The sequence below is a fragment of the Pelmatolapia mariae genome, linkage group LG1 (genome assembly GCF_036321145.2).
Source record: "Pelmatolapia mariae isolate MD_Pm_ZW linkage group LG1, Pm_UMD_F_2, whole genome shotgun sequence".
In the NCBI taxonomy this organism is placed as follows: domain Eukaryota; kingdom Metazoa; phylum Chordata; class Actinopteri; order Cichliformes; family Cichlidae; genus Pelmatolapia; species Pelmatolapia mariae.
Genome location: NC_086227.1, coordinates 7,721,105 through 7,744,328, shown reverse-complemented (window position 1 = coordinate 7,744,328; position 23,224 = coordinate 7,721,105). Strand labels below are relative to the sequence as shown.

At 41.2% G+C, this 23,224-nt stretch overlaps 2 protein-coding genes across 4 annotated transcripts; both read left to right on the top strand.

Moving 5' to 3' along the window:
- The first annotated feature begins 1,070 nt into the window (after positions 1-1,070).
- On the top strand, positions 1,071-7,957 carry e2f8 (E2F transcription factor 8). 3 transcript variants are annotated; one of them, XM_063480983.1, is made up of 13 exons: positions 1,071-1,257; positions 2,470-2,657; positions 2,750-2,903; positions 3,124-3,441; positions 3,584-3,745; positions 4,428-4,565; positions 4,656-4,862; positions 4,996-5,080; positions 5,284-5,785; positions 5,904-6,170; positions 6,264-6,393; positions 6,550-6,896; positions 7,194-7,957. In XM_063480983.1, exons 2-13 carry the CDS (start codon positions 2,487-2,489, stop codon positions 7,359-7,361), a joined length of 2,649 nt encoding a protein of 882 aa, XP_063337053.1. In that variant the 5' UTR covers positions 1,071-1,257; positions 2,470-2,486; the 3' UTR covers positions 7,362-7,957. The 3 variants fall into 3 exon arrangements, with proteins under 3 accessions (XP_063337053.1, XP_063336909.1, XP_063336976.1); XM_063480839.1 differs by having other exon boundaries at positions 2,388-2,657; XM_063480906.1 differs by lacking the exon at positions 1,071-1,257 and having other exon boundaries at positions 2,377-2,657.
- Positions 7,958-11,062: 3,105 nt separating this feature from the next.
- Positions 11,063-15,144, top strand: csrp3 (cysteine and glycine-rich protein 3 (cardiac LIM protein)). Its single transcript, XM_063480728.1, has 6 exons — positions 11,063-11,164; positions 12,563-12,674; positions 13,312-13,483; positions 13,657-13,786; positions 14,777-14,870; positions 15,071-15,144. Exons 2-6 carry the CDS (start codon positions 12,563-12,565, stop codon positions 15,142-15,144), a joined length of 582 nt encoding a protein of 193 aa, XP_063336798.1. The 5' UTR covers positions 11,063-11,164.
- Positions 15,145-23,224: the final 8,080 nt, after the last annotated feature.

Sequence of the window (23,224 nt, the reverse complement as noted above, 5' to 3'; positions counted from 1 at the left end):
CCAGATTTTAGGATTATTGTGTAGTGAATCAAAATCTGATTGTACTTTTCTGTGTTCATAATAAAAGGATAAGCGGAAGCGAATGGATGGGTGGTGTTCATGTCATCAGTTTTGACAAGATCCCAGCACCACTGGCTGAAATGCAACCCTAAACCATGACAGAGCCTCCACCACGTTTTACAGATGGCTGTGGACACCCACTTTTGTAACTCTAAAAGTCGTCACTGATAGTCTGTCCAGTAAATTTGGCATACCTCAGCCCTTTTTTTTCTCATTTTTTCTCTTGACTTATTGACAGAAACCTTTACAGTGAGAACATTTCTGAGTCTTGGGTCTCAGTCACTGATTTTTATTCCTTTTTCTACAGGACATGACTTTCAGATACTGCTCATCTGCTCTAGATGCAGCTTTAAGCCTGACACTTCATCTTTTGCCCTCCACTTGTCAAGTTTTCTAAGATTTTTGAAGGACAAACTTCCCACCATGCTGAGATAAGCCAAGTTTGGGACTAACACCTCTTTGGAAGTTACTGTGGGCGCAAAAATACTATTTTATTCCTGTTAAACTGAGATACATTTGGCTATTTTTTTTTGTAGAGACACAAAAGAAATTAGAACAAATGATGTGTTTACAAAGTGCATTTAAAACTGGTTCTTTGCTAAGTTTTCTGCTATGTGTAGACACAACACTGGGTCACCCCCTGAGTTAAGTGAATTTTTTATCCTTGAGTAGATCATTATTGAGTACCCCAAAAAACAGAAAAACACGTTCCCCTGAGAATGATTGGATACAAGACCTGGACTGAAAATAAAGGAAATGTTTGTATTTTAACTTCCTTTTCAAATGGAACTTCCTGCTCGGGAGGTGAAAGGTTACGTGACGCTACAGTATCTGATTTGGGCCCGCCTTTCTCCCCGCCAAGAGGTATGGGGCGGGTGTGACGTGAGCGCGCATACTCGTACTGGGCGGGCCAAATGTTGCCGGTCACCGACACAACTGGGCAAACTTTTCACAACTGTAGTAACGTTGACCAAGAGGCCACTGCTTACTGGCAGAGGAAGAGAGAAAGCTGAGGCGCGCAAACTTTGTAGTAATTTTGTGTGATTTTTGACGTTTCTATCGCCTCTGTGCACGCGGAGAAGCGCAGTCCCATAATAAAGTCCTTATTGGCGCTCGGACCAGACTGTCTGGACTCCATAACACACTACTGGGAAGATGTCAAGTTTCCTTTGAGAGAGACGCATTTCGTGGATTTAGGTGAGTCTGTTTATGTACTTCTCTAAGATTTGGGAGCTTTATTAAAGCACACACCAGATCTAGACGGCTGGAAAGTAAATGTTGGTGGATTTTTTTCCACTGGCACTGTACGTAGATGTGTTGATTTGCTAACCACTTTTAGCCTAAACTTTGGTCCTTATTGTTTCTTGAAAGCCAGTTGGGCTTGGTTGAAATGTTTCTTGTTTATCCGGTTTTACTGTTTCTTATCAGACGGTGGGCACTTGTAGCTGGCGTACGTGACGCCCACCCTTAACCGTAGGACGTTTTTCCACCGGAAAGCAGAGTCGGCATAAAAATAAAGTAGCGTTCCTCATGGTGGAACTTAGTAATTATTAACTGTTTGCCAAAAACGTATTGAAAGTTTAAAGCGAGCCGTCACTGTTGCTATAGGCACGTTCCGCGCCAAGGATTTCAAAAAACTGTTTACCTGCGCGGGACACTCTTCACTTCCTCTGCGCTGCTTAGCGCCGCGTTCTCATTGGCTGCTTCAGATAAAAAGGGCGGTACCGCTCTGGCCGTTGGGGGCTGCGATTCGGTGGAATGTACGTCAGTTACCGCCAATATTAATCATGTTTTGATGAGTTTTAAAAGATTTATTTGATTACAATTACCAGGAAGGAAAGTCAAGGTGTTTGTTAAACTGACACCGTGAACATTATTAAACTCATAATTGTTTGCACTGTCGGTTCCCGGCAAATATATTTACCCCCAAAAGAGGTAAGGTTTTCTCTAAAAATGTGTATATACATAAGTAAGATTTATAAATATAATAACTAAGGAATCTGGTCTGCAGGTTTAATTTTTTTATGGCTATTTAAGTGAATTGCCTTTGTATATGATTTTTTCTTAAAGTATTTGATTGTTTTGAACTATACCGTTAACATACGTAACGTAATACCTAGATAACTATAGCTCATATGATCCTTATTGAACTGTTATGCTAACTTGGAAACTGACCCAGAAGTCTCATTCAAAGCTCAATAAGTACAGCGTAATATGGCCACGTTTAGATAAAATTTATTCGTATTTTTTTATTCTTACATTTCAGTATTAACCAGAGAAAAAATATGAGTCTTGCATCTTAATATGTCTTCTCCTTTTCTCACCAGGATGGTGGTTTTGTTGCACCTCAGGTATTGGTAAAAACAACAAAAACGCCAAAGACATTAACTGGTTCGTGTGGTGTCTTAGTGGACAACCAGATCACCATGGGTCCCCTCACCACGCCTAAAAAAGGGAGGGAAGTTGGTTCAGTTGATCCCTGGACACCGACCTCCAACCTCAAAATGCTCATCAGCGCTGCTAGTCCTGAGATCAGAAACCGAGAAAAGGAGCTCTGTATGGACAACGATGGGCGGGATAGTCTTGAATCTACACAGGTACAAATAAAATACTAGAGCTGATGTCACAGGCATCTTCTGGTATGTTGAGGTGGTAAAATAGCTGTTCTTGTCTGTTGTCTTTTTTCCAGGAGCCTGAAAATGGAGAAGAGTCAGAGAAAATGATTAGCAGAAAAGAGAAGAGTCTGGGGCTTCTGTGTCACAAGTTCCTTGCACGTTATCCAGATTACCCAAACCCAGCCCTCAACAACGACATCTGCCTGGATGATGTGGCTACTGAGCTCAGTATGTCTATTAGATTGCAGCTAATGATTGCTTAACTTATTTTGTTTAGCAATAGCTCTTATGATACATCATATCTGAGTTGACTTGTTCTGCTTTAGGCAAAAAACACGCACAAAAACACAAAGATCGTAACTGAAGCTGGTTTGTTTCATTTTCTCCTCCAATCAGTTACTTTTACCTAATGAGTTAAGAAATTTTATTTTTTCTCCTACGCTAACAGATGTGGAGCGCCGACGCATTTATGACATCATGAACGTGCTGGAGAGTCTTCACATGGTGAGCCGCTCTGCAAAGAACCGCTACACCTGGCATGGCCGGACCAAACTGGCTCAGACTCTGGCCATTCTGAAGCAGGTGGGCGAGGAACACCGGTACAGCCAGCAGATGCAGCAGATCCGCCAGCGCCTCGTGGAAAAGGAGTTTGACTTTGACGGGGAGGAGAAGGAGAACGAGGTGGCGGTGGTGGACTTGGAGAACGGAGAACACGGACAGAAAGAACTCTTCTTTGTGGAGCTGCCAGGAGTGGAGTTCAAAGCAGGTGGAGAAGATTTTGTTTTTATATAAACAATGAAATTGTCGTTTTGAATTCTGCGAGATGATACACAGAAATACTTTACAAAATGAAATAGTTAGGTTCAAACACACAAACCTTTGTGTTTCTTGTCCTATGTCTTGTCCAGCCTCTGTCAACAGTAGGAAAGACAAATCTCTGCGTGTGATGAGCCAAAAGTTTGTCATGCTCTTTCTGGTGTCTAATCCTCGTGTGGTCAGTCTGGACGTGGCTGCTAAGATCCTGATTGGAGAGGACCAGGCAGCAGATCAAGACAAGAACAAGTTCAAGAGTGAGTACAGAGCCTCATCCAAATAAGGTGTAGTGTAAGGATGTCAAACTCATTTTACATTGTGGGCCATGTACAGCTCACTTTAATCCTAGGTGGGCCAGACCGGCGAAACTTGTTTTTCTGATGGTGTGAAAACGTTTATTGACACACATTTCTGAGATGTTTCGAGATGTCCTGTAATTATATAACAAAAAAAAATTAATTGGCAAAATGTCTTCTTTTTTTTGTTTGTTTGTTTTGTTTAATGTGAACCCAATTACTACAGTAGATGGTGAAAATAATAATAACTTTCTGTCATTTAATGGTGTATTATTACTTATTTACTTGGTGTAGTATGAATTCTGATGGGGAATTCTTTTGTCAGTAGAGAGAGAGATAAGAGAGTATGAAAAGCTGTAAAATGTATGACTTAAAAGTCTAAAATTTAAAAGCAAAAGTTTTACAAACATCTCCAGTTTGGCAAGGTTGGAGTCCTAGGCGGGTCCTTATGTTTGACACCCCTGATATAATGTTAATCGAGACTGCGTCATGGCATACATGTGAACAATGCATGAACTCTATGACATTTATGATTGAGGTGGGGGTAAAGGCATCTTATGAAGTTTTAAATGTTGATTATGTATATTTCCTGTTTTGTGTCTTCACTAGTCGATATTAACGCTGTTTGGTTGTGTGTTTGCAGCCAAAGTGCGGCGGCTGTATGACATAGCTAATGTGCTACGAAGCCTGAAGCTCATTGAGAAAGTTCACGTGACAGAAGAGAGGGGGAGGAAACCGGCGTTCGAATGGGTCGGCCCTGACGAGTTCCCACAAGTCAAAGGTATCACCAGAACTCCCTGAAAATTTGGCACTCAGTTATAAGGTGTAGTCGTAGCGTTCGTGTTTTCTTAGCACTTAACTTTTCCTCTAGACTCGGAGAACACCTCAACCGCATGCCCACCCAAGAAGAAAGGCGTACTTGAACCACGTGCGTCCGCCGACAACTGTGCCAAAAATCTCTTCTCGTCACCGGGGACTAAACGGAGCTTCACTCGCCACCCGTCCCTCATAAAGCTCGCCAAGAGCATTCAGGATGATCGACGCAAGATCAACTCGGCCCCCAGCAGTCCTGTCAAGAGTAAGCACAAAAGACATTTCTTCATTTAAAAAAAAAAAAAAGTTCTTTCTCCAGCAAATTATTATGAATGATGCGATGAAGCTTCTTAACTTTCTTTTTTTTTTCTTTTTTTAATTTACTCTTCTGTCTTCAGGTGATTCCTCAGTGAACAGTGACTTCCCAAACAAAATGGCCCAGCTTGCTGCTATTTGTAAGATTGAACTCGACCAGGAGTCAGCGTAAGTTTAGTTCCATTTAGTCTGTCACTCATCCTAAGCTAAATCTTCAGTAATAGCTCTGGCTTTTGACCCACAGAGATTGCTTGCACGTGCACAAACTTACCTCATTATATTAAACATTTTGTCGTGTTTCAATGTGAGCATCCACTTTTAAAAAGAGCATAAGAGGTATTCTTTAAATGATTGTTCTGCTTGTGTTCCAGGACTGGAGATGAAGGCCTAAAGCCTGCTGCTGCGGAGGCAAACGCAGGTTACGTGTTACAGCTTCCCACTCCTACTTCAGTGGAACCATCTCAGATACCGTTACAACCTCCAACTCAGGAGCAAGCACTCAATACTACTGCCAACCCGAACCCACACGCCCTGCTGGCAGCACAGCCAACAGGGTCTGTTGCCTACATCCCCGCGCAGTGTTCGCCCCTGATCCCTGTACTGTTACCTCAGCAGCGAGGGAGCGGGCCCTACGCTGTGTATTTGAACCCTTCTTCACTCAGGTCAAACCCTCTGGCCAGGCCGCAGCCAACTAGCCTGGCAGTGCGCTCTATGACTTTTGAAGATAAGACTGGGCAGAGCCCAAATGGCCAGTCGGCAGCTAAGAGCCACACAGCCGCCGATGCAAGTCCCTCGGGGGTCAAAAGGCTGCATTCAGAGTTGGCATCTGAGGGCAGCCCCTCTAAAGCTAAGAGGTCTGACCCCACCTTCAAGGTGAGAAAACTTACATGTGCCATTTATGTAATAATCTGGTAATAACCAACAAAGAACTATGTAACTGTATCACCTGGCACTGTTCATTTCTCAGCACCTGTCTTTGTTCACCTCCTAGGACACCTCTCCAAAGCTCTGTGAGATCCTGCAGGCCCGCCTAAAGGCCCGTCGTGTCGGTCAGCTCTCCAGTCGGCCCTCGCCTCGCGCCCTCCACCTGGACCCAGAGTTTGTCAACACCCCCGGCGGGGCTGTAGCCAATCAGACATTAGAGCAGAGCTTGGAACTCCTACTGGACAGAGAAGAGAAGGTGGCAAACTCTGACAGCGAGGCGGGATTAACACCGGTCAGGGCTGTTCCCCTCACACCCGGACAGCTTCATGCTGAGGTAGAAGTGCTAAAAGAACTTCAAGGATCAGAGGATGATCTGTTAGTAGGTGTTCATTCGTTGATTTTCTTTTGTTCTACTCTACCTATCCAGACTTTAATCCCAGCTGGATACTTGATCCCAATCTCCCAGCAGTCCCTCATCAGCTACAAGGAAGTTCAAAGTTCAGGAGCAGAAAGCAACAAGACCTCACCTCCCAACATCTACCAAACACCAACTGCAGGTAAATATCTTATTAAATGTGCTGCTTGAGCTCTGACTGTACATAGATTTTATACTTAAACTGTCAAGGTCTCCAGTTATCATTGTGTGCAGCACAGTAAGGATTGCATAGACGACATCCAAACAACAGAATTGACTTCTTTTACTCTGTCTACAGGCTCCAGACCTGCCCCAGCCCAGGAGATTACGCCCACCAACCTTCGGCTTCAAAGACCCGCTAACGCAGCCTCTCCACAGGCCACCCAGCAAGCCCACCGCCTCAACAGTCCCAGTCCTGCCATCTTAAACTTCACCCTGCAGAACCTCGGTCTGATCTCCAGCTCCAGCCCAGGAAGTGCATTTGCTACACCTCAGACTCCAGAGCGTGCCAACACCCTGACCAGTCCATTGCCGAGCCCCCTGACTCTGCAGCAGAGGGCCATGGTTTTCATCAAACCTCTGTCCCCTGTGCCCATTCAGCAGACTGTATCCCCACATCAAGTGGCCCTGATCAGTGTACAGCAGGTATAAACAAACAGTGTGGGGCTCTAAACCAGACTTGATCTGTTCTGCTTTCAGACTTCATGGCACACATGGATTTACATGCATGTCATCAGTTTTCTTGGAGGTGTTTTTGAGTTAGTTTCACTTGTCTCACTGATTTAACAGTTTGTGAGAGGTGCTTCTGATTGTCTGATTAGACCTGAAACAAGTGTTTTATTATTGAGGTGATAGGATTTAGTGTTCATATAAGATCAATGAAACGAATGTACTAATTTGGTTGAGAAATATTAGTCTAACTAATTATTGTCTGTTTTCTAGCCCCTGATGGCCACCCCAAAAGGGAGCGGGGTCCCCCAGCACAGCTTCTTTCACACACCGGTCTCCCTTTCGCCTCTGGCCGCTGTAGTAAACACTGCCGGACAATCATCCACCAAAACTGTACACATCCCTCAGAGAAAGCTGGACGTTACCACTGACGAGTCCTGAGGGCCCTGAAGGATCTTAGAGTACATATTTGTGTGTGTGGGTGTTGTTTATGTTGTGGGTGGATGGGTATCTTTTTTTTTCTCCCCCTTTTTAACCTGTTTAGCATTTACACAGTATTCATTACCTCTGAAAACATTTCACAGCAGCTCTACAAAAAAAAAAGAACAAAAAAGCTGCTGTGCAGACTTTGGCTGTGCCCCAGTGGGCGTATTGAAATTAGATTTTAAAAGCAGGTTTATCCCGATATTCATCAACACTACTGTCGTGCTCATTGTGATGCTCATGTGGTCTGTTTTGCAGGAATAGAATGGCATGGGGAGGATTGCAAGAATAAGATTTTTTTTTTTTTTTGCTTTGTTTTTCCATTTCTGCTAATATGGATATTTTTATTCCCTTTTTCAGTTTGCCAGTACTAGTAAAATGACATCAGCACTCGAGTAAAATCTAGCGAGATCACTTTTGCACATACGGCGTGTATATGTTAACTGTTACCCTTTGAATGGAATTGCTGAGAACCTGTGAATATTTGTAAGACATCCTAAGACAAATGAGAAATTGTGAGATTAATTTATAAGAAAATTACACTTGTTTCTGATGTCCTGCTAAATGTAAAATGCTTAATAAATTTTAAATATGTATTTTGTAAAAAAAGGAAAAGGAAAAAAAAATGCATCCTTTGTCGTCGTCACCCCCCCCCCCCCCTTTTGTGAGAGATCCTTGCAAGTATTGTATTGCACTGTAATCTCCTGTGTAATTTTTTTACAGGCAAGAAAATAGTAGTTATTAAAAAAAAGGGCCCTTTATATATCTCCTGAGCGCATCTTAACACATGTTAATAGATATTTGCTGACAATTTGATCGTTTTAATTATCTGATTGTCTCTGTGCTTCCAGGATTAATCTTAATGGCTTTAAAAAAAAATAATAATTTTATCTTGTGTCACTAGCACAGGCTGTGTTTCCGGCACTCTTTTTGACTAAATTGCATGAGTATTAGACTGTCAGTACCAGTTTAACATTAATTTATACTAATTTGGAAAAATAGAATAAAAAAGATGTAGCTTTAGTATTCTGGTCATTCAATTCACTTTAAATATATAATTTTATTGTATAGCCTAATATCTCACAGACACAAGGCCTTCACAGACAAAATATTAAGAGTCACAGCATAATGATGGTCATTTTTTTTTGCTTTTTCTTTTTTGAAAGTCCAGCAAAAGGTCTGTTGGAAATGAATGCATGGATGAGTTTTTGAGATTCATTGTCAGTCAGGAGGGGCTGTATTTTGGTGATATTAGAAGACTTTCTTAGTGTTAAAGCTAGGGATGGGTATCGTTTAGGTTTTATCCGATACCGGTGCCAAACCGGTACTTTTGAAACGGTGCCGGTGCTTAAACGGTGCTCAAACCGGTGCTTAAAGAATGGAGAACACAAAATTGGTCCAAAAACCTCTCATGTTCAGCTGTTTTTTTTTGTAAAAAGATAACAATGTTAGCCTTTTCTGCAGCTATAGGGCATATATGGTATCACTCTTGGATGGAAGCAGTGCTTAAACAATGGAAAAAACACAAACTTTGTCCAAAAACCTCTCATGTTTAACTATTTTCCACTTTTTCTTTGGTCATTTTAGCCTTTTTGGCCAGGGTGAAGGGAGTATCTGCCATCAAACAAGAAGACAGCCGCATATAACTACGACGGTGTTTGCTAGTTACATGCATTAATGTAATAATGTGGTTAGCCTACTCAACGTAAATTACACACGAACAGCATTAAGCTACTCACGCAGAGAAGAACGGCTGCTGCTGCTGCCATCATCATCCGTCATCATTTCTGCTACACTGGCAGGGCTCGGGGCCAGGACTCTCCTCTTCGGGTTTTTGGGGGATGTTGCTAACTCCGGGTCCGATAACAGGTACCACACCCGCAGTAGATGTGCACGGTGTGAGGTCTCGCAGCAAGCTATCAAACACGGCGCATTTCTCGGCTTTAAAAAAAAGCGTCGCCAGGCGTTTCATCAGATTCGAGGTGTTACCTCCTTTGCACAGTATCAGCTTAAAGCATTTGTTGCAGGCTGCTGAGTTTGCATATTTTGCTGTGAAGTACAGCCAGACCGCTTCACCTTGGGCATTTTTAATCTGTAGCTCTGCTCTAAAAGAACGTACGTACCTGGCCCCGCCTACTATCCTCGGAAACGTAAAATGATTGGCTAGAATTGGCTCAGGAAAAAAAAAAGCACCGAAATGTGCGCTGCTTTTCGGTCTGGTTACTACCGTTTATGTCAGAACCGGTACCCATCCCTAGTTAAAGCTCAAATCCATCTTATATTTTAACTAGTGGTTTGATTCTGTTGGTTAATGTCTCTAACTTATGAATAGATCGCATTTACATTCCCTCTCTAAATCCCTTCATCCCCAATCGTTTGTGGCAGATGGCTGCCCCTCCCTGAGCCTGGTTCTGCTGGAGGTCAAAAGTTTTTCCTTCCCACTGGTGCCAATGGCACATGTGGGTCTAAAACTATTTTTAAAACTGGGAAACAGGACTAGCACATTATTACTGGATCTTGATCATCTGCTTTCATAGTTTGAAGGATCCACTGCAGAGTTCTTCTGACCTTTATCCTAATAGGAACGGTCTGTCCTGGGATTATGAGGCCCCCCACCCATAAGATACAAGGGGCTCACAGAAGAGTTTAAGTATTAAAATGATTTCAAAGAAATAGCAGATGTGCCGGTTTTGGATAGATACATTAGCTGGCTCTGTATTACCATCGTCAAAAGAACCAATGAGTGTTCTGTCCCTCCCATACGCTTCCAGTACATGGTCTTGATTGCTCAATCTTGAAGCTGTACTGTTTACTCTGCACTTTGTTTTTGTTTTCTTTAATTTGTCACTAGAGCTTCTGAAGTTAAATTTTAATAAACAGAATGTATTAACATAAAAATGTTAAATTAATTAAGCTATTTTACGTGGATCTGTTGTGGACATTTTAGTCATATTGATTTTGTTTACTGGCAGTTCTATTCTATTCTGTTCAATTTCATATGTCTATTTGCTACTTGTTCATGAGATATTTTTAGGCTCTTATCTCTTGATGGCCTAGCAGCTGATTGGAGACACTCCTGAAAGCCTTGTCTCTTGAGCTTAAGTATGACTGAATGGGAGATATCCGCCTACCATTACAGTTTCACTTCACTTCAGTAGAATAAGTAAAGAGATCTAACGTGATTCAAACGTCTGTGACAAACTGTGTTTACTTTCCCTTGTAGGAAGCTTAGGACCAATCTTTAACATTTGTTCTGCAATTCATTTCAAGTCAGTTGTATTTATATAGCACCAATTCACAGTAACAGTCGCCTCATGGCGATTTATATTGTAAGGTGAAGACCCTAAATATTAGAATGAAACTTCCAACAATTGCATGACACCCTACGACCCTACAACTAGATGTGAAGATCACCAGGTCACTACTGCAGCTCAGCCATGTGTTCACCATCAGTGGTGCAACCAATAGTTATATTTAAATACACCATTCATGCATATAATCCTGTAATGCTTCTCTGCTGGTAGTCAGAGTTTCCCACACTCTCTGTCTGAGGGCAGAGCAAATGTCTGAGTGGCTGATGTTCAGGCTTCTTTCAGCTTGTGATGAAGGGTCAGAGGGCCCTGCTTAGTCACAAGTTATTTTAGGAGGATACTTTCATTGAAGTGTCACCAGTGGACTGTGGTGATGGTGAGATGGACAGTATTTAAACAGCCCAGAAGCGCTTATCACCAGTCAGCCACAGAAGCAAGCTTGGAGTCAAGGTAAGGACCCGCTGCCTTTTGTATTAAAGCTCCCTTTCAGGGTTTGAGTAGTTACTCCAGGCTAAGTAAAGTACTCAATGATACTTTTACTTACTACTTTAATTTTTCTTGCTAGAACTCCGTTTACATTGATGCATTTATTATACACAACCATGAACGGCTGGCGGCACTTTCACGTGAAATTTAGGATCTGTCTCAGCAACATTCAGATGTTTTCAGTGTCATTTGAAGGAGAGACAGCTCAGCTTTTGTCTGTCCGATATGACAGTAAAGAGTTCCTGGAATATCACATACCAATGCTGTGAGGTGATGTCAGACAGAAGGCCAGCGAGGGCAGAGCTGCCATTCCTGAGTAAATGTTAGGATGGATGTTAGAGTTAAAAACTGACACATCGCAGTGAGACAGAAAATATCAGAACTGGGAGGAAAATCTTCGTAACCCTGACGACGTGTATTCACGTACATGCAGGAATGTACACAGAGATTACACACACACAACCACCAGAAAACACAGAGATTTTTTTGTTTGTTTAGGTGAGGAAATGATTTTTAACCTTTTTAAAATTCAGTATAGTATCCTCTTTCAAATTTTATAAATGTAAAAAAGAACACTTGGACACTGCTAGCATTATGGACAGGTTTTTGACGGGGCTCCCACACAAAGCAGGAGATGAAGCATCGCCAAATGTGTTTCCAAACCAACTTCATTCTAAGCCAAAGACTAGAAAAATGATGAAGCATGTGATTTGGTGCTACATAAATAAAACTGAATTGAACTGGATTTTTAATATGATTACATACATGTACAGAATATTGGAAATCAAGTCAGTCCTTACATTAACACTGATTTCATTGCAGGATGTTCTACTTGTCTATGAGTAAGCACTTGCCAACAGTGGGAAGGAAAAATTCCCTTTTAACAAGAAGAAAGCTCCAACAAAACCAGGCATACCAAAGGGCAGCTATCTGCTGAGAGCAGTTGGGGTTGAAGGAAGTAAGACAGAAAAAGAAAACTTGAGGGGACTGTTGTTTTGATTTGGGGCTGTATAAATAAAATTGAATTCAACTGAATTGAAAAAAGAAGACCAACCTTAGGCGAGTGGTGTATAAAAACATAGTGAGTGAAAAGAGTGAGGGAAGAAGAAATGCTCAGTGCATTATGGGAAGCCCTCAGCAGCCTAGGCCTAATGTAGAGTAGGATTCAGGGTCACCTGATCCAGGCTAACTTTATCAAAAAGGAAGGTTTTAAGCATAGTCTTAAAAGTAGAGGGTGTTTCAAATCCAAATTGGGAATTGAAATCATATTTACATTTCAGTTCTAGCCTGGAAAACAAGACAACAGATCAATAGATTGTTTGAACTCCTTCTTTATTCATTTATTTTGATTTATTCTTGAAGATGCCAAACTGGGGAGGAGGAGCCAAATGTGCAGCCTGTGAGAAGACAGTGTACCATGCAGAGGAGATCCAGTGTAATGCAAGGAGCTTCCACAAGACTTGCTTCATCTGCAGTAAGCAGACCCGCACTGCCCCAACAGAGGGTGTCATGGTGGATCTGGAGAATCATGCAGATATGTAATAGAAGTAATTTACACGTAACAAAACAAAGCCGTTTTCCTCCTTCCATTCACCTTTGTGTATCCCATCTGGGCCTGCATCATTACTCATCCTCTGTATTTTTCTGTGTTTAATGACCTGCCTGCAAAGCTTCTTCGATTCTTCCACCCTGCTTCTGTTTGGCTTTGCTTGCTGATTTAATACAGCCACAAGTGCTTAACTGGATCACTCAGTGGCAGTTTACTTTCCCAGTTTACTGTCCCCTACACCAAAACATACACTCTCCAGCTGGTCAGTAGCCTGTGTGACTGCTAGATTGTTCCACTGGGAGCTCAGAAAGGCCTCTGTGAAAAGTTCATCCATCTGCTGAGTCTTCATCTTTTCTCGAACTTTCACCTCATGATCCCCTCTCTTTCTACAAATAGAAATACAAGACATCAGACTATGTGTAATGTTACTGCTGACTGATAAAACTAGCTAGGTGGGTGCTTTATTTAACCTCCATTATACCACCATGACATTCTACTGAAAACATCTCACACAGTCTCATGGTCAGCATGGTACTGAATGTTTGTGTTTCCTTCGCACAAGTGAGCTGCAGAAAGGGGCTGGACAGTACAACAGTTGCAGCGCATGAGTCTGAGATTTACTGCAAGTCCTGTTATGGCAAAAAGTATGGGCCGAAAGGATACGGGTACGGGCAAGGAGCTGGTGCTCTGAGCTCTGATCCTCCTGGACAGGACGCAGGCCCTCAGCCTCATGAGTAAGTGTTAATGACAGATAAAGACAGAGCACCTCATAGCCTTAACCATGACCGAAACAGAGTGGTGCAGAGGCAAATAACCTTAAAGAGAAAAATTGTTTAAATTAAAAAAAAAAAAAAAAAAAAAAAAAAAAAAAACACTACTTTGACATCACACAGCGTTTCTTTTCTAGCTCCAAACCTCGACCAGCCTCCTCAAAATCCACCGCCGATAAATTGTCCCAGAAGTTTGGAGGTTCAGATCACTGCCCTCGATGCTCCAAAGCAGTCTATGCAGCAGAGAAGGTGATGGGAGCAGGGAAGGTAAGGACCATCCTGTTATTCTTTGTGTGCATCTAAAGTATGACTTAAATTCAAAGTTACTTGCTGTTGCCCAATCAGATAAACAATTTGAATTCACACCTTGTATCTGTTCTAGATGAAGTGTTTTTATTGATTAATATTAAGTACACCAAAAAACAAAGAAAATACCAAAAAAAACCCCCAACCCAATCAGTTTGGGTCCACCAGCTGGCCAGGAATTCCTTCTCCAGAGCAGAGTCCACGCCAGCCTCATCTCAGGCAGACAAGGCGGATCCTCCTATCCCCCTCTTGTCCCTTCACTGGGCCCATCACATCCCAGCTCGCGTTCTGCATCGGAGTCCCTCATGTGATGCCACCACATCTCCCCTCGTGTCAGCGTCCTGTAAATAAATAAATAGGGGCCAGAACAATCGTCCCAGAAGAGGCCCTGGCTTATAACCATGGCGGCCCTTTCCCAAAACGGCTGTGCCCGGCATACGACAGTGGGGAGAGTGTTACTCACATATGCAGGCAGAGGTACACATCTGCCCGGCGGTCGATTACACGCAGCACCTCCCACTGTTGCACTTCTCGCAACAGTCTCCCACTGTCTCCCAACTCTTTTTCACCTGGCCTTCTTGCATTCCTCTTCATGTCTGGGGCTTCTCTCCTCCAGTGCTCAGCTAGCCTGCCTTTAATAGGTCTTTACACAGCTGATAGGCCACCTCTGGACATATCCATACCTCAGCAGGTGATCCCTATCAGCTAATTGTCCTATGCTCAGCCAATCCACAGTGGATTAAAACAATGTCACATAAAACACCAAAAACCATGCAATACAAACAGAAGAATAAAATCATGCAATAAAAACTACACTCGCAAATAAACTAAAAAAAAAATCAAAATAAAACCAATATAAAAGATAAATATAAAGTTCCACTGCGTGACAATATCATGTAGGGAACTTTGTAGCACTTTGTTATTAATAATCACAAATATGTGCATCTTTAGCCTTGGCATAAAACCTGCTTCCGCTGCGTTCTGTGTGGTAAAAGCCTCGAGTCGACCACAGTGACAGATAAGGATGGAGAGCTGTACTGCAAAGGTACACATACACACACAAACACACACACATTCTAAAGATGGTTCTTGTTTATCTTCATTGCACTTTAAAACCAGAACATTTAACATTTAACCAGAACTACAGGAATAAACCAAAGCAGCACATAGTACACACAGGTCATATTTGAAAACTACCTCTAAATGTTGATTATTAACTCAGTCAATTCTTGTTTTTCTCTGCAGTTTGCTATGCCAAAAACTTTGGCCCCAAAGGATTTGGACTGGGGAATGCTGCAATGCTGGAGGAACGACAGTAAAAACATGCTTTTAATAAGCCTTTGCACTGCTGTAAATTCAAAGTTGTTTTTAAAATTGGCTAAATTGTTCTTGTGATGGTTCAGTGCAGAATAAAAGCATTTTATTGCATTAAAATTGGTTTTAATGCAGTTTATTAAAAACATCTTGAAAGACTAAGAGCAGAGAGTAACAACAAGAGCTCAACAGCTTTCTGTTGTCTTTGTTACATATTATAGTTTTGATGATAACAAACGTGCCTGAATGTATTTTCAGTCCCCTGTTATTGTTGTGGTGCAAAGACTTTTCGTGCTAAACTGAATTACTACATCTTATTTGCAATCATTATTCTGTGTGCCCCCTTAATAGAAATATCAAATCAGCAAGGGATTAACAAATACAATGAGTTAATATTTCCGGAACAATTATGTGTGGGCAGCCAAGCAGAACGACACTGGATGACTTGTTGAACCAACATTACAGCAGCTATCTCGTATTATTGAATTAACGGAGCTGACGACACACAGAAAAAACATTCATCAGATAAAAGTGTCTCCAAATCATGGCTTACATTAAATTTTAACAGAGTTACCTGTTACCTTGTTTTTTTGCCTGTCCTGTTTGGTTCTTTAGCCATCAGAATTATTGTCGGAAGGCCAAGATGATGCCCAATGGATTTACTTTACCAAGTGGATCATCATGGCCTTGCCATATTAATCCATTTGATTGACCTTTGTCAACCATAACAATGCATAACATGCAAATCATAGTATTTCTGCAGAAGCCTAATATTTGTGCTAAAACATAATATTTTTGCCAAATCATAGTATTTGTGCCAGTGATAAGGCATAGTTAGGCCATCAGAATTATTGTCGGAAGGCCAAAAGAGATGCCCAATGGATTTACTTTACCAAGTGGATCATCATGGCCTTGCCATATTGGTCCATTTGATTGACCTTTGTTATTATTGTATTATTTTATTTTCGGTTGTTAGAGACGGGACAGACATGACTGAGGGATAGGAAAAGGAGAAAGAAAGAAAGAGAGGGAGGGAAAGAAAAACAGACGGGAAGAGGGACAGTGAGAAAGGGCACTTCAAAAAAATCATCTGGATCACCTGTTGAGAGAAGAAAAATCAGAAGAGAAAACAAACAAAAGAGAGAGCAACATAATAAACACAACACCATTGCGATAATCTAGCTAAGAGTAAATAACAGTAGATACTAAACACTGAATGTTATTGTGCAGCACGCAACATCAACAGCACGCAATGTGCTTTGAGGTAGCAGTCAAGAAAGGTGTAGTTTGTATCTGTGAACACCCATGCGTACACCTGTGTGCACACACCCAAGGAGGACCATCGGAAGGGCAACCGTGCCACCCTCCTGGGAAGAGCTGAGGAGAGCCCCAGACAAGGGGTCACCTGGCAGCGAGTGTGGTGAGGGGAGATAGGCCTCCATACCTTGGAGGGCCTGAGATGTACCCAGAGAGGTGGAGTCTAAGACCCAACCTGACATATAGACACAGACGAACAGGCACACACACAGACACAAACGTGCATTCCCACCCTCATGGACACAGACAAATAAATACTCGGCACTCACCCAACGTGGAGAGAGACACAAATAGACACTGTACACACAATCACACTCCCCAAACCTACTCTATACTACCAAGTATTTGTAACTAAGTAACCAAGTATTTGTACTTTGGTACTTCCTGCCTTTGCTCTTTGCTAAGGTTTTAGAATCACTGTGGAAAGTTTTGAATTAGTACCTGGTTTTAAGGAATGAATACAATGAATATAAGTCGATCAAAAGTGCTCAAATACAACCACTCAGACTTAATAAAGCAAAGGAAATCAGTTCAGTCAATTAAATTTTCAATGAAACTTTATTTGCAAAATGCCTGTTGACAAAACGCTGCTTCAAGGCACTTTATATTGTAAGGTAAAGACCCTACAATATTACAGAGAAACCCCAACAATCCGAGGACCCCCTATGAGCAAGCACTTGGCGACAGTGGGGAGGAAAAACTGCCTGTTAACAGACAGAGACCTCCAGCAGAACCAGGCTCAGGAAGGGGCAGCCATCTGCTGCGACTGGTTGGGGGTGAGCTAGTGACACAGATGGAATGTGTTCATGTCACTACCTCACAGCAAACAGATGTTATTATTTACTGTTGTCTAATATTTTTGGTGTTATAGTAAATACAGGCATTTCTGTGTTAGAGATGTAACTGCCTCAGTGTATTTTAAGTCATGTTTTTAACCATATCCCTTAGTGTTGATGTTTATTTGAGAAAAAGTCCATTTATGTTTGTTGACCAGCCTAAAAACGGATTATTTCTTTCAATGTATGAAAGGGAATGATTGTTTCTAATTGTGCTTTCTGGTGTGGGAACAGGTCGGCAGGTTCTTTAGTGGTGTGGCGACTGGGCTGATGGGGTCTGTTACTTAATTATGGGTGTGTGTTGGTTAATTTGGGGCATCTGTTGCGTAATCTTAGCAGAGCTGTTGGTTAATTTGAGGGGCCTGCTGCTTAAATTCTGCAATGCAACTGTTTTGCCCACGAGAGGAGGGAGGTGAAAAAACCTTTTTTCTGTCTTTTGGGGAATGCTGCACATGAATCTGGTTGAGCGCCCAACCTCTGACTGCTCATATAATTTTGCCATACAGTTTGACTTGGCCTTGGTGGAAATAGGAGGTAGCGGGGTGTGCTTTGCGCTCACCTCAAGTGTCAGGTGTTTATTTTCTTCAACAAGGCTGGTGTTCTTAGCCTCATATACAGAAAGGATTCGCTGTGTTGTTTCTAACTGCTTTTTGAGTTCGCGATTTTTCCACTCACATCTGTGGAGTTTCTGTATGGCATCTTTGTTTTGAAGTGCAGCCTCCTGATTCAGCATCGACCGCAGTTCTTTAATGTCTTTGTCTTTTTCTGTGACCAGTTGTTTATATTTGCATAGCAAGCGGTCCCGGCGGCGCTGTTCAAATATTATCTTATGACTGGACATGTGCATTTTTCTTTTAGCGTCAAGTCTGTTTGTTCGCCACTGCGAGAAGATTTTATTCTGCGTCTGTGCAGCGTATTTGTGCAGCGCAGTGGCAGCCTTTAAGGAATTCTCCTCGCGCAGGTCCTTTACCTGCTTCGTCAGACGGTCAATTTCCTCTTCTTGTCCTTCAATTGTTTGTCTTTGAATTAAATTGACTTGAATTTCAGCTTCCAGGTCTTTTATTTTTTGCTGCTGCTGAAACACCATTTGTTTATAGTGTGTGAGCTCTTTGTCCATCTTTTCTTTGTCTGCCAAAATCTGAACCAGCCTTTTCTTCATGAAGATGCGCTCCTCGTCAACACAGGCGAGTTGTTTGGCCTGTGCCGTCTGCGCTTCTGCCTGCTTTTGTTTGACGAGCTCCAGTTGATTTTTCACAGCAAAATACCTGGTCTGAGACTTGGATAGCTTTGCTTGAATCATTTCTCGTTCGCTATCCTTTTCTTCTGTGTCTTTTGTCAGCGACTTTATGGTGTCCTTGACTTGGCTGATCACGGTCTTAGCCTCAGACAACTCCTTATTAAGTGTTTCATGCTGAGGCAAAAAGTCATCATTCGTCATGTGTATTTTAAGTCTGTGTTCTGTTTCTGTGAGAGCATTTCTCAGACGGACAATCTCATTATCTTGGGACGTCATTTTCTTAAAGGATTTCTGCCTCTCGCTTTCAAGTTTGGCTATTTGTTCATTTTTCAGCTGCAGGACTTTCTCCAGATGTTGCATACTAGAAGACTGCTTTGAGGCTTTCTTTGTCTGACTTTCTATTTCCACTATTTTCTCTTTTAACTCTTTTGCTAACTTGTTATTATCAAAGTCCTTTGCCAAAAGCAGATCTGACAGGTCATTATTTTTCATTATCAATGCGTGTTTCTCCATAGTTACCCTGTCCTTTTTCTCTTCAAAATCCTCTGCTTTTTTTTGCCATTTTTTAAGTTCAGCCTTTAATTTCTCTGCTTGCTCCTCCACTCTTTTAAGTCTGTCTCTACACTGAAACAACGTGCTAGCCTCTTCAAGATATTCTGATGTCCTTTTTTCAAAGTTTAGCCTCTCTTCTTTGAGCTGGTCCTGGACTCTAAGCTCTTTTTTTATCTGTTCTTTTTTTTCCTTCAGTTCTTTGACTTTTAGCTCTTTTTCAGTGGTCACCTGATTTAACTTTTGCTTCAGGACCTCATTTTCTTTGCTCAGTGTGTTGATTTTGACTTGGAGGGGAGACAGAAATTCCATGTCTTTTTCTTTCTCCTCCCATCTCTTTTTTTCAGTGGCATGTGTCCTTTCCAGATCTTTGCATTTCTTTTGAAGATCCAGGATTTTTTTCTTATATTTGCCCGATTCAGTCAACTTTTCTGATCCTGCAGCCTTTATCTCACATTCAACCATACGTTTTCTTAGTCGGTCTATTTCAGAAAGATGGGCGCAGGCTTCCCGATTAAGGTTCACAATATCTTTCACTTGTTCGCTACACACCTTAACATATTCAGATATTTTTTTCTGTTGGTCCTTGTTTTCAGCCATGAGGCGTTTTTCTTTTTTTTGTAATTTTTCAATTTGTTTTTGCTGTAATTCTAGTGTGGCAATCATTTTTAAATGAATGTATTTAATTTGTATTTATATTGTTCGTGAAAAGTTATCAAGTACAACAAGTAATCTACTCAACTAGGTAATGTGGGTTCCAAATGGAAACTCAAACTAAAAACTAGTGTAGTGCTTACAGTTTCTGTGTACATGGGGTGTATTTATGACTTCTTGTGAAACCTGGCTCCGCCCCCTACAGCTGTCATCAAAGAGAATTCAGTGATGTCACAGTCATGGCTTTGAAGAAGCCACGACGGTGACATCAGAGCCAAAATTAACAACTGTATTCTTCTGTTGTTAATTTTTATTTTAATTTATTACTCATTTTGAAGTCAGGTTGTTATTGAGTTTAATCCCTTTTTCTTAAAATCCATTCCATTTGAAGTATTCATGAATAAAGTGATAGTTCATTTTGAAATATTTATTTATAAAATATATTTTTATTGTACATTAAATTATCAAGCAATGAATATATATATATATATATATATATATATATATATATATATATATATATATATATATATATATATATATACACACACATTTATATTCATTGCTTGATAATTTAATGTACGCATATATATATGCGTACATTAAATTATCAAGCAATGTATTTTGTGTTAAACCTTTTGCAATCATAATTATGATCTGAATACACTGTTTTGTTTTGGGTTTCTGTTTTGCCTGTCCATCATCTGCTCTGCACTACCCGACGCACTGGACCCTCTACAGTTCGCATACCGCCACAACAGGTCCACTGATGATGCCATAGCCCTGACACTCCATGCTGCCCTGTCACACCTGGAGAAGAGAGACACGTATGTGAGAATGCTGTTTGTAGATTACAGCTCAGCATTCAACACCATCGTTCCCTCGAAGCTGGACAGGAAACTGCAGGATCTAGGACTGAGCAGCTCCCTCGGCAGCTGGATCCTTAACTTCCTGTCTGACAGACGCCAAGTGGTCAGGCTGGGCAGCACCACCTCATCCCCCATCACACTGAACACTGGTGCTCCACAGGGGTGTGTACTGAGCCCTCTCCTGTACTCACTCTACACCTACGACTGCATGGCCACTAGAAACTCCAACATCATTGTGAAGTTTGCGGACGACACTACAGTGGTGGGTCTTATCACCAACGGTGATGAGACGGCCTACAGGGAGGAGGTCAGCGCCCTGACCCACTGGTGTCAAGACAACCATCTCACCCTCAACGTCGCAAAGACAAAGGAGTTGATAGTGGACTTCCGGAGGTGCAGAGAAGTACACACCCCCATCACCATCAACGGCGCTGCTGTGGGGAGAGTGAGCAGCTTCCGCTTCCTTGGTGTACATCTGGCTGAGGATCTTACGTGGTCAGTACACATAAAAAAAACAGTGAAGAAGGCGCAGCAGCGCCTCTTCTTTCTCAGGAGACTGAAAAGATTTGGCATGAGCCCCCGCATCCCCAGGACCTTCTATCGCTGTGCCATTGAGAGCATCCTCACTGGATGCATCACCACCTGGTATGGCAACAGCACCGCTTACAACCGCAAAGCTCTCCAGAGAGTAGTGCGGTGTGCTGAACGGATAATTGGAGGTGAGCTTCCCTCCCTCCAAGACATCTACAGGAAGCGGTGCCTGAGGAAAGCGGGGAGGATCATCAAGGACTCCAGTCACCCCAGCCATAAACTGTTCAGACTACTTCCATCAGGAAGGAGGTTCTGCAGCATCCGGTCCCGTACCAGCAGACTGAGAGACAGCTTTTTCCACCAGGCCATCAGACTGCTGAACACGTCATAGACACCTCATCTTCACTACTGGAACTTCAACATTATGCACTCCATACTGTACATTAATGCCACTGTTTTGCACATGTCAACTACCGACCTCTGTATATTTTATATATCTTATTTTATTGTTTACTCTATTTCATTTGTAAAATATGTATATACACACTCACATACACACACACACACACACACACACACACACACACACACACGTAGAGAAACATATTTAGTATACACATCCAGTAATGCATATACTCTTATATATTGTACATATATTTATTACTTTCAGATTTAGCCATTCTTATATTTTGCTTTTTTTACGTTATTGTATTTTTGCACAACTCTGTTGCTTGTGAAGCTCGCACACAAGAATTTCACTCTCATGTACTGTACCAGTGTACCTGCACATATGACGTGACAATAAAAGTGATTTGATTTGATTTGATCAGAATTACTGTTTGAAGGCCAAGAATGATGCCCAATGGATTTCCTTTACCAAGTGGATCATCATGGCCTTGCCATATTAGTCCATTTGATTGACCTTTGTCAACCATAACAACGCATAACATGCAAACATACAAATCATAGTATTTGTGCTAAATCATAGTATTTGTGCCAGTGACAAGGCATAGTTAAGGCAGTGATAGTTCATTTTAAAATATAATTATCAAGCAATCAATTTATATATATGTACACACACACACACACACACATATATATATATATACATATATATATATATATATATATATATATATATATATATATATATATATATATATATATATATATATATATATATATATATATATATATATATATACAGGAATAGAAAGAAACAGAAAGTCCAAATTTTTCTCTCAAAATGTAGGGAGTTAAAGTTAAAGTTAAAAAAGAATACTCATGCAATTGCTGGATATGAGTCATTCCATGAAAATGGCACAATTTGAGTCCCTCTCACCTCTTATGGTGCATTTCATCTATTGGGTTACCAAAGTTTCTATTTAAACAGCTTTACATATATATTGAAATGTACAATTTAATACAGTGTAAAAAAAACGGAACTAATTTTTTATCTTTTTATGGGAAATAATACAGTTTTGTCATTTGACACCACCTATTTTGTCATGTCCCTCATGCCATGTCCCAACTGTGTTTTTGTTTTGTTTTTTTTTTCAATCCTTTTGCAATCATAATTATGATCTGAATGCATGGTTTTGTTTGTTTTTTTAGCCATCAGATTTACTGTCTGAAGGCCAAGATGATGCCCAATGGATTTACTTTACCAAGTGGATCATCATGGCCTTGCCATATTGGTCCATTTGATTAACCTTTGTTATTCTTATTTATTTTATTTTATTTTACTTTCAGTTGTTAGAGATGGGACAGACATGACTGAGGGATAGGAAAAGGAGAAAGAAAGAAAGAAAGAAAGAAAGAAAGAAAGAGAGGGAGGGAAAGAAAAACAGACGGGAAGAGGGACAGTGAGAAAGGGCACTTCAAAAAAATCATCTGGATCACCTGTTGAGAAAAGAAAAATCAGAAGAGAAAACAAACAAAAGAGAGAGCAACATAATAAACACAACACCATTGCGATAATCTAGCTAAGAGTAAATAACAGTAGATACTAAACACTGAATGTTATTGTGCAGCACGCAACATCAACAGCACGCAATGTGCTTTGAGGTAGCAGTCAAGAAAGGTGTAGTTT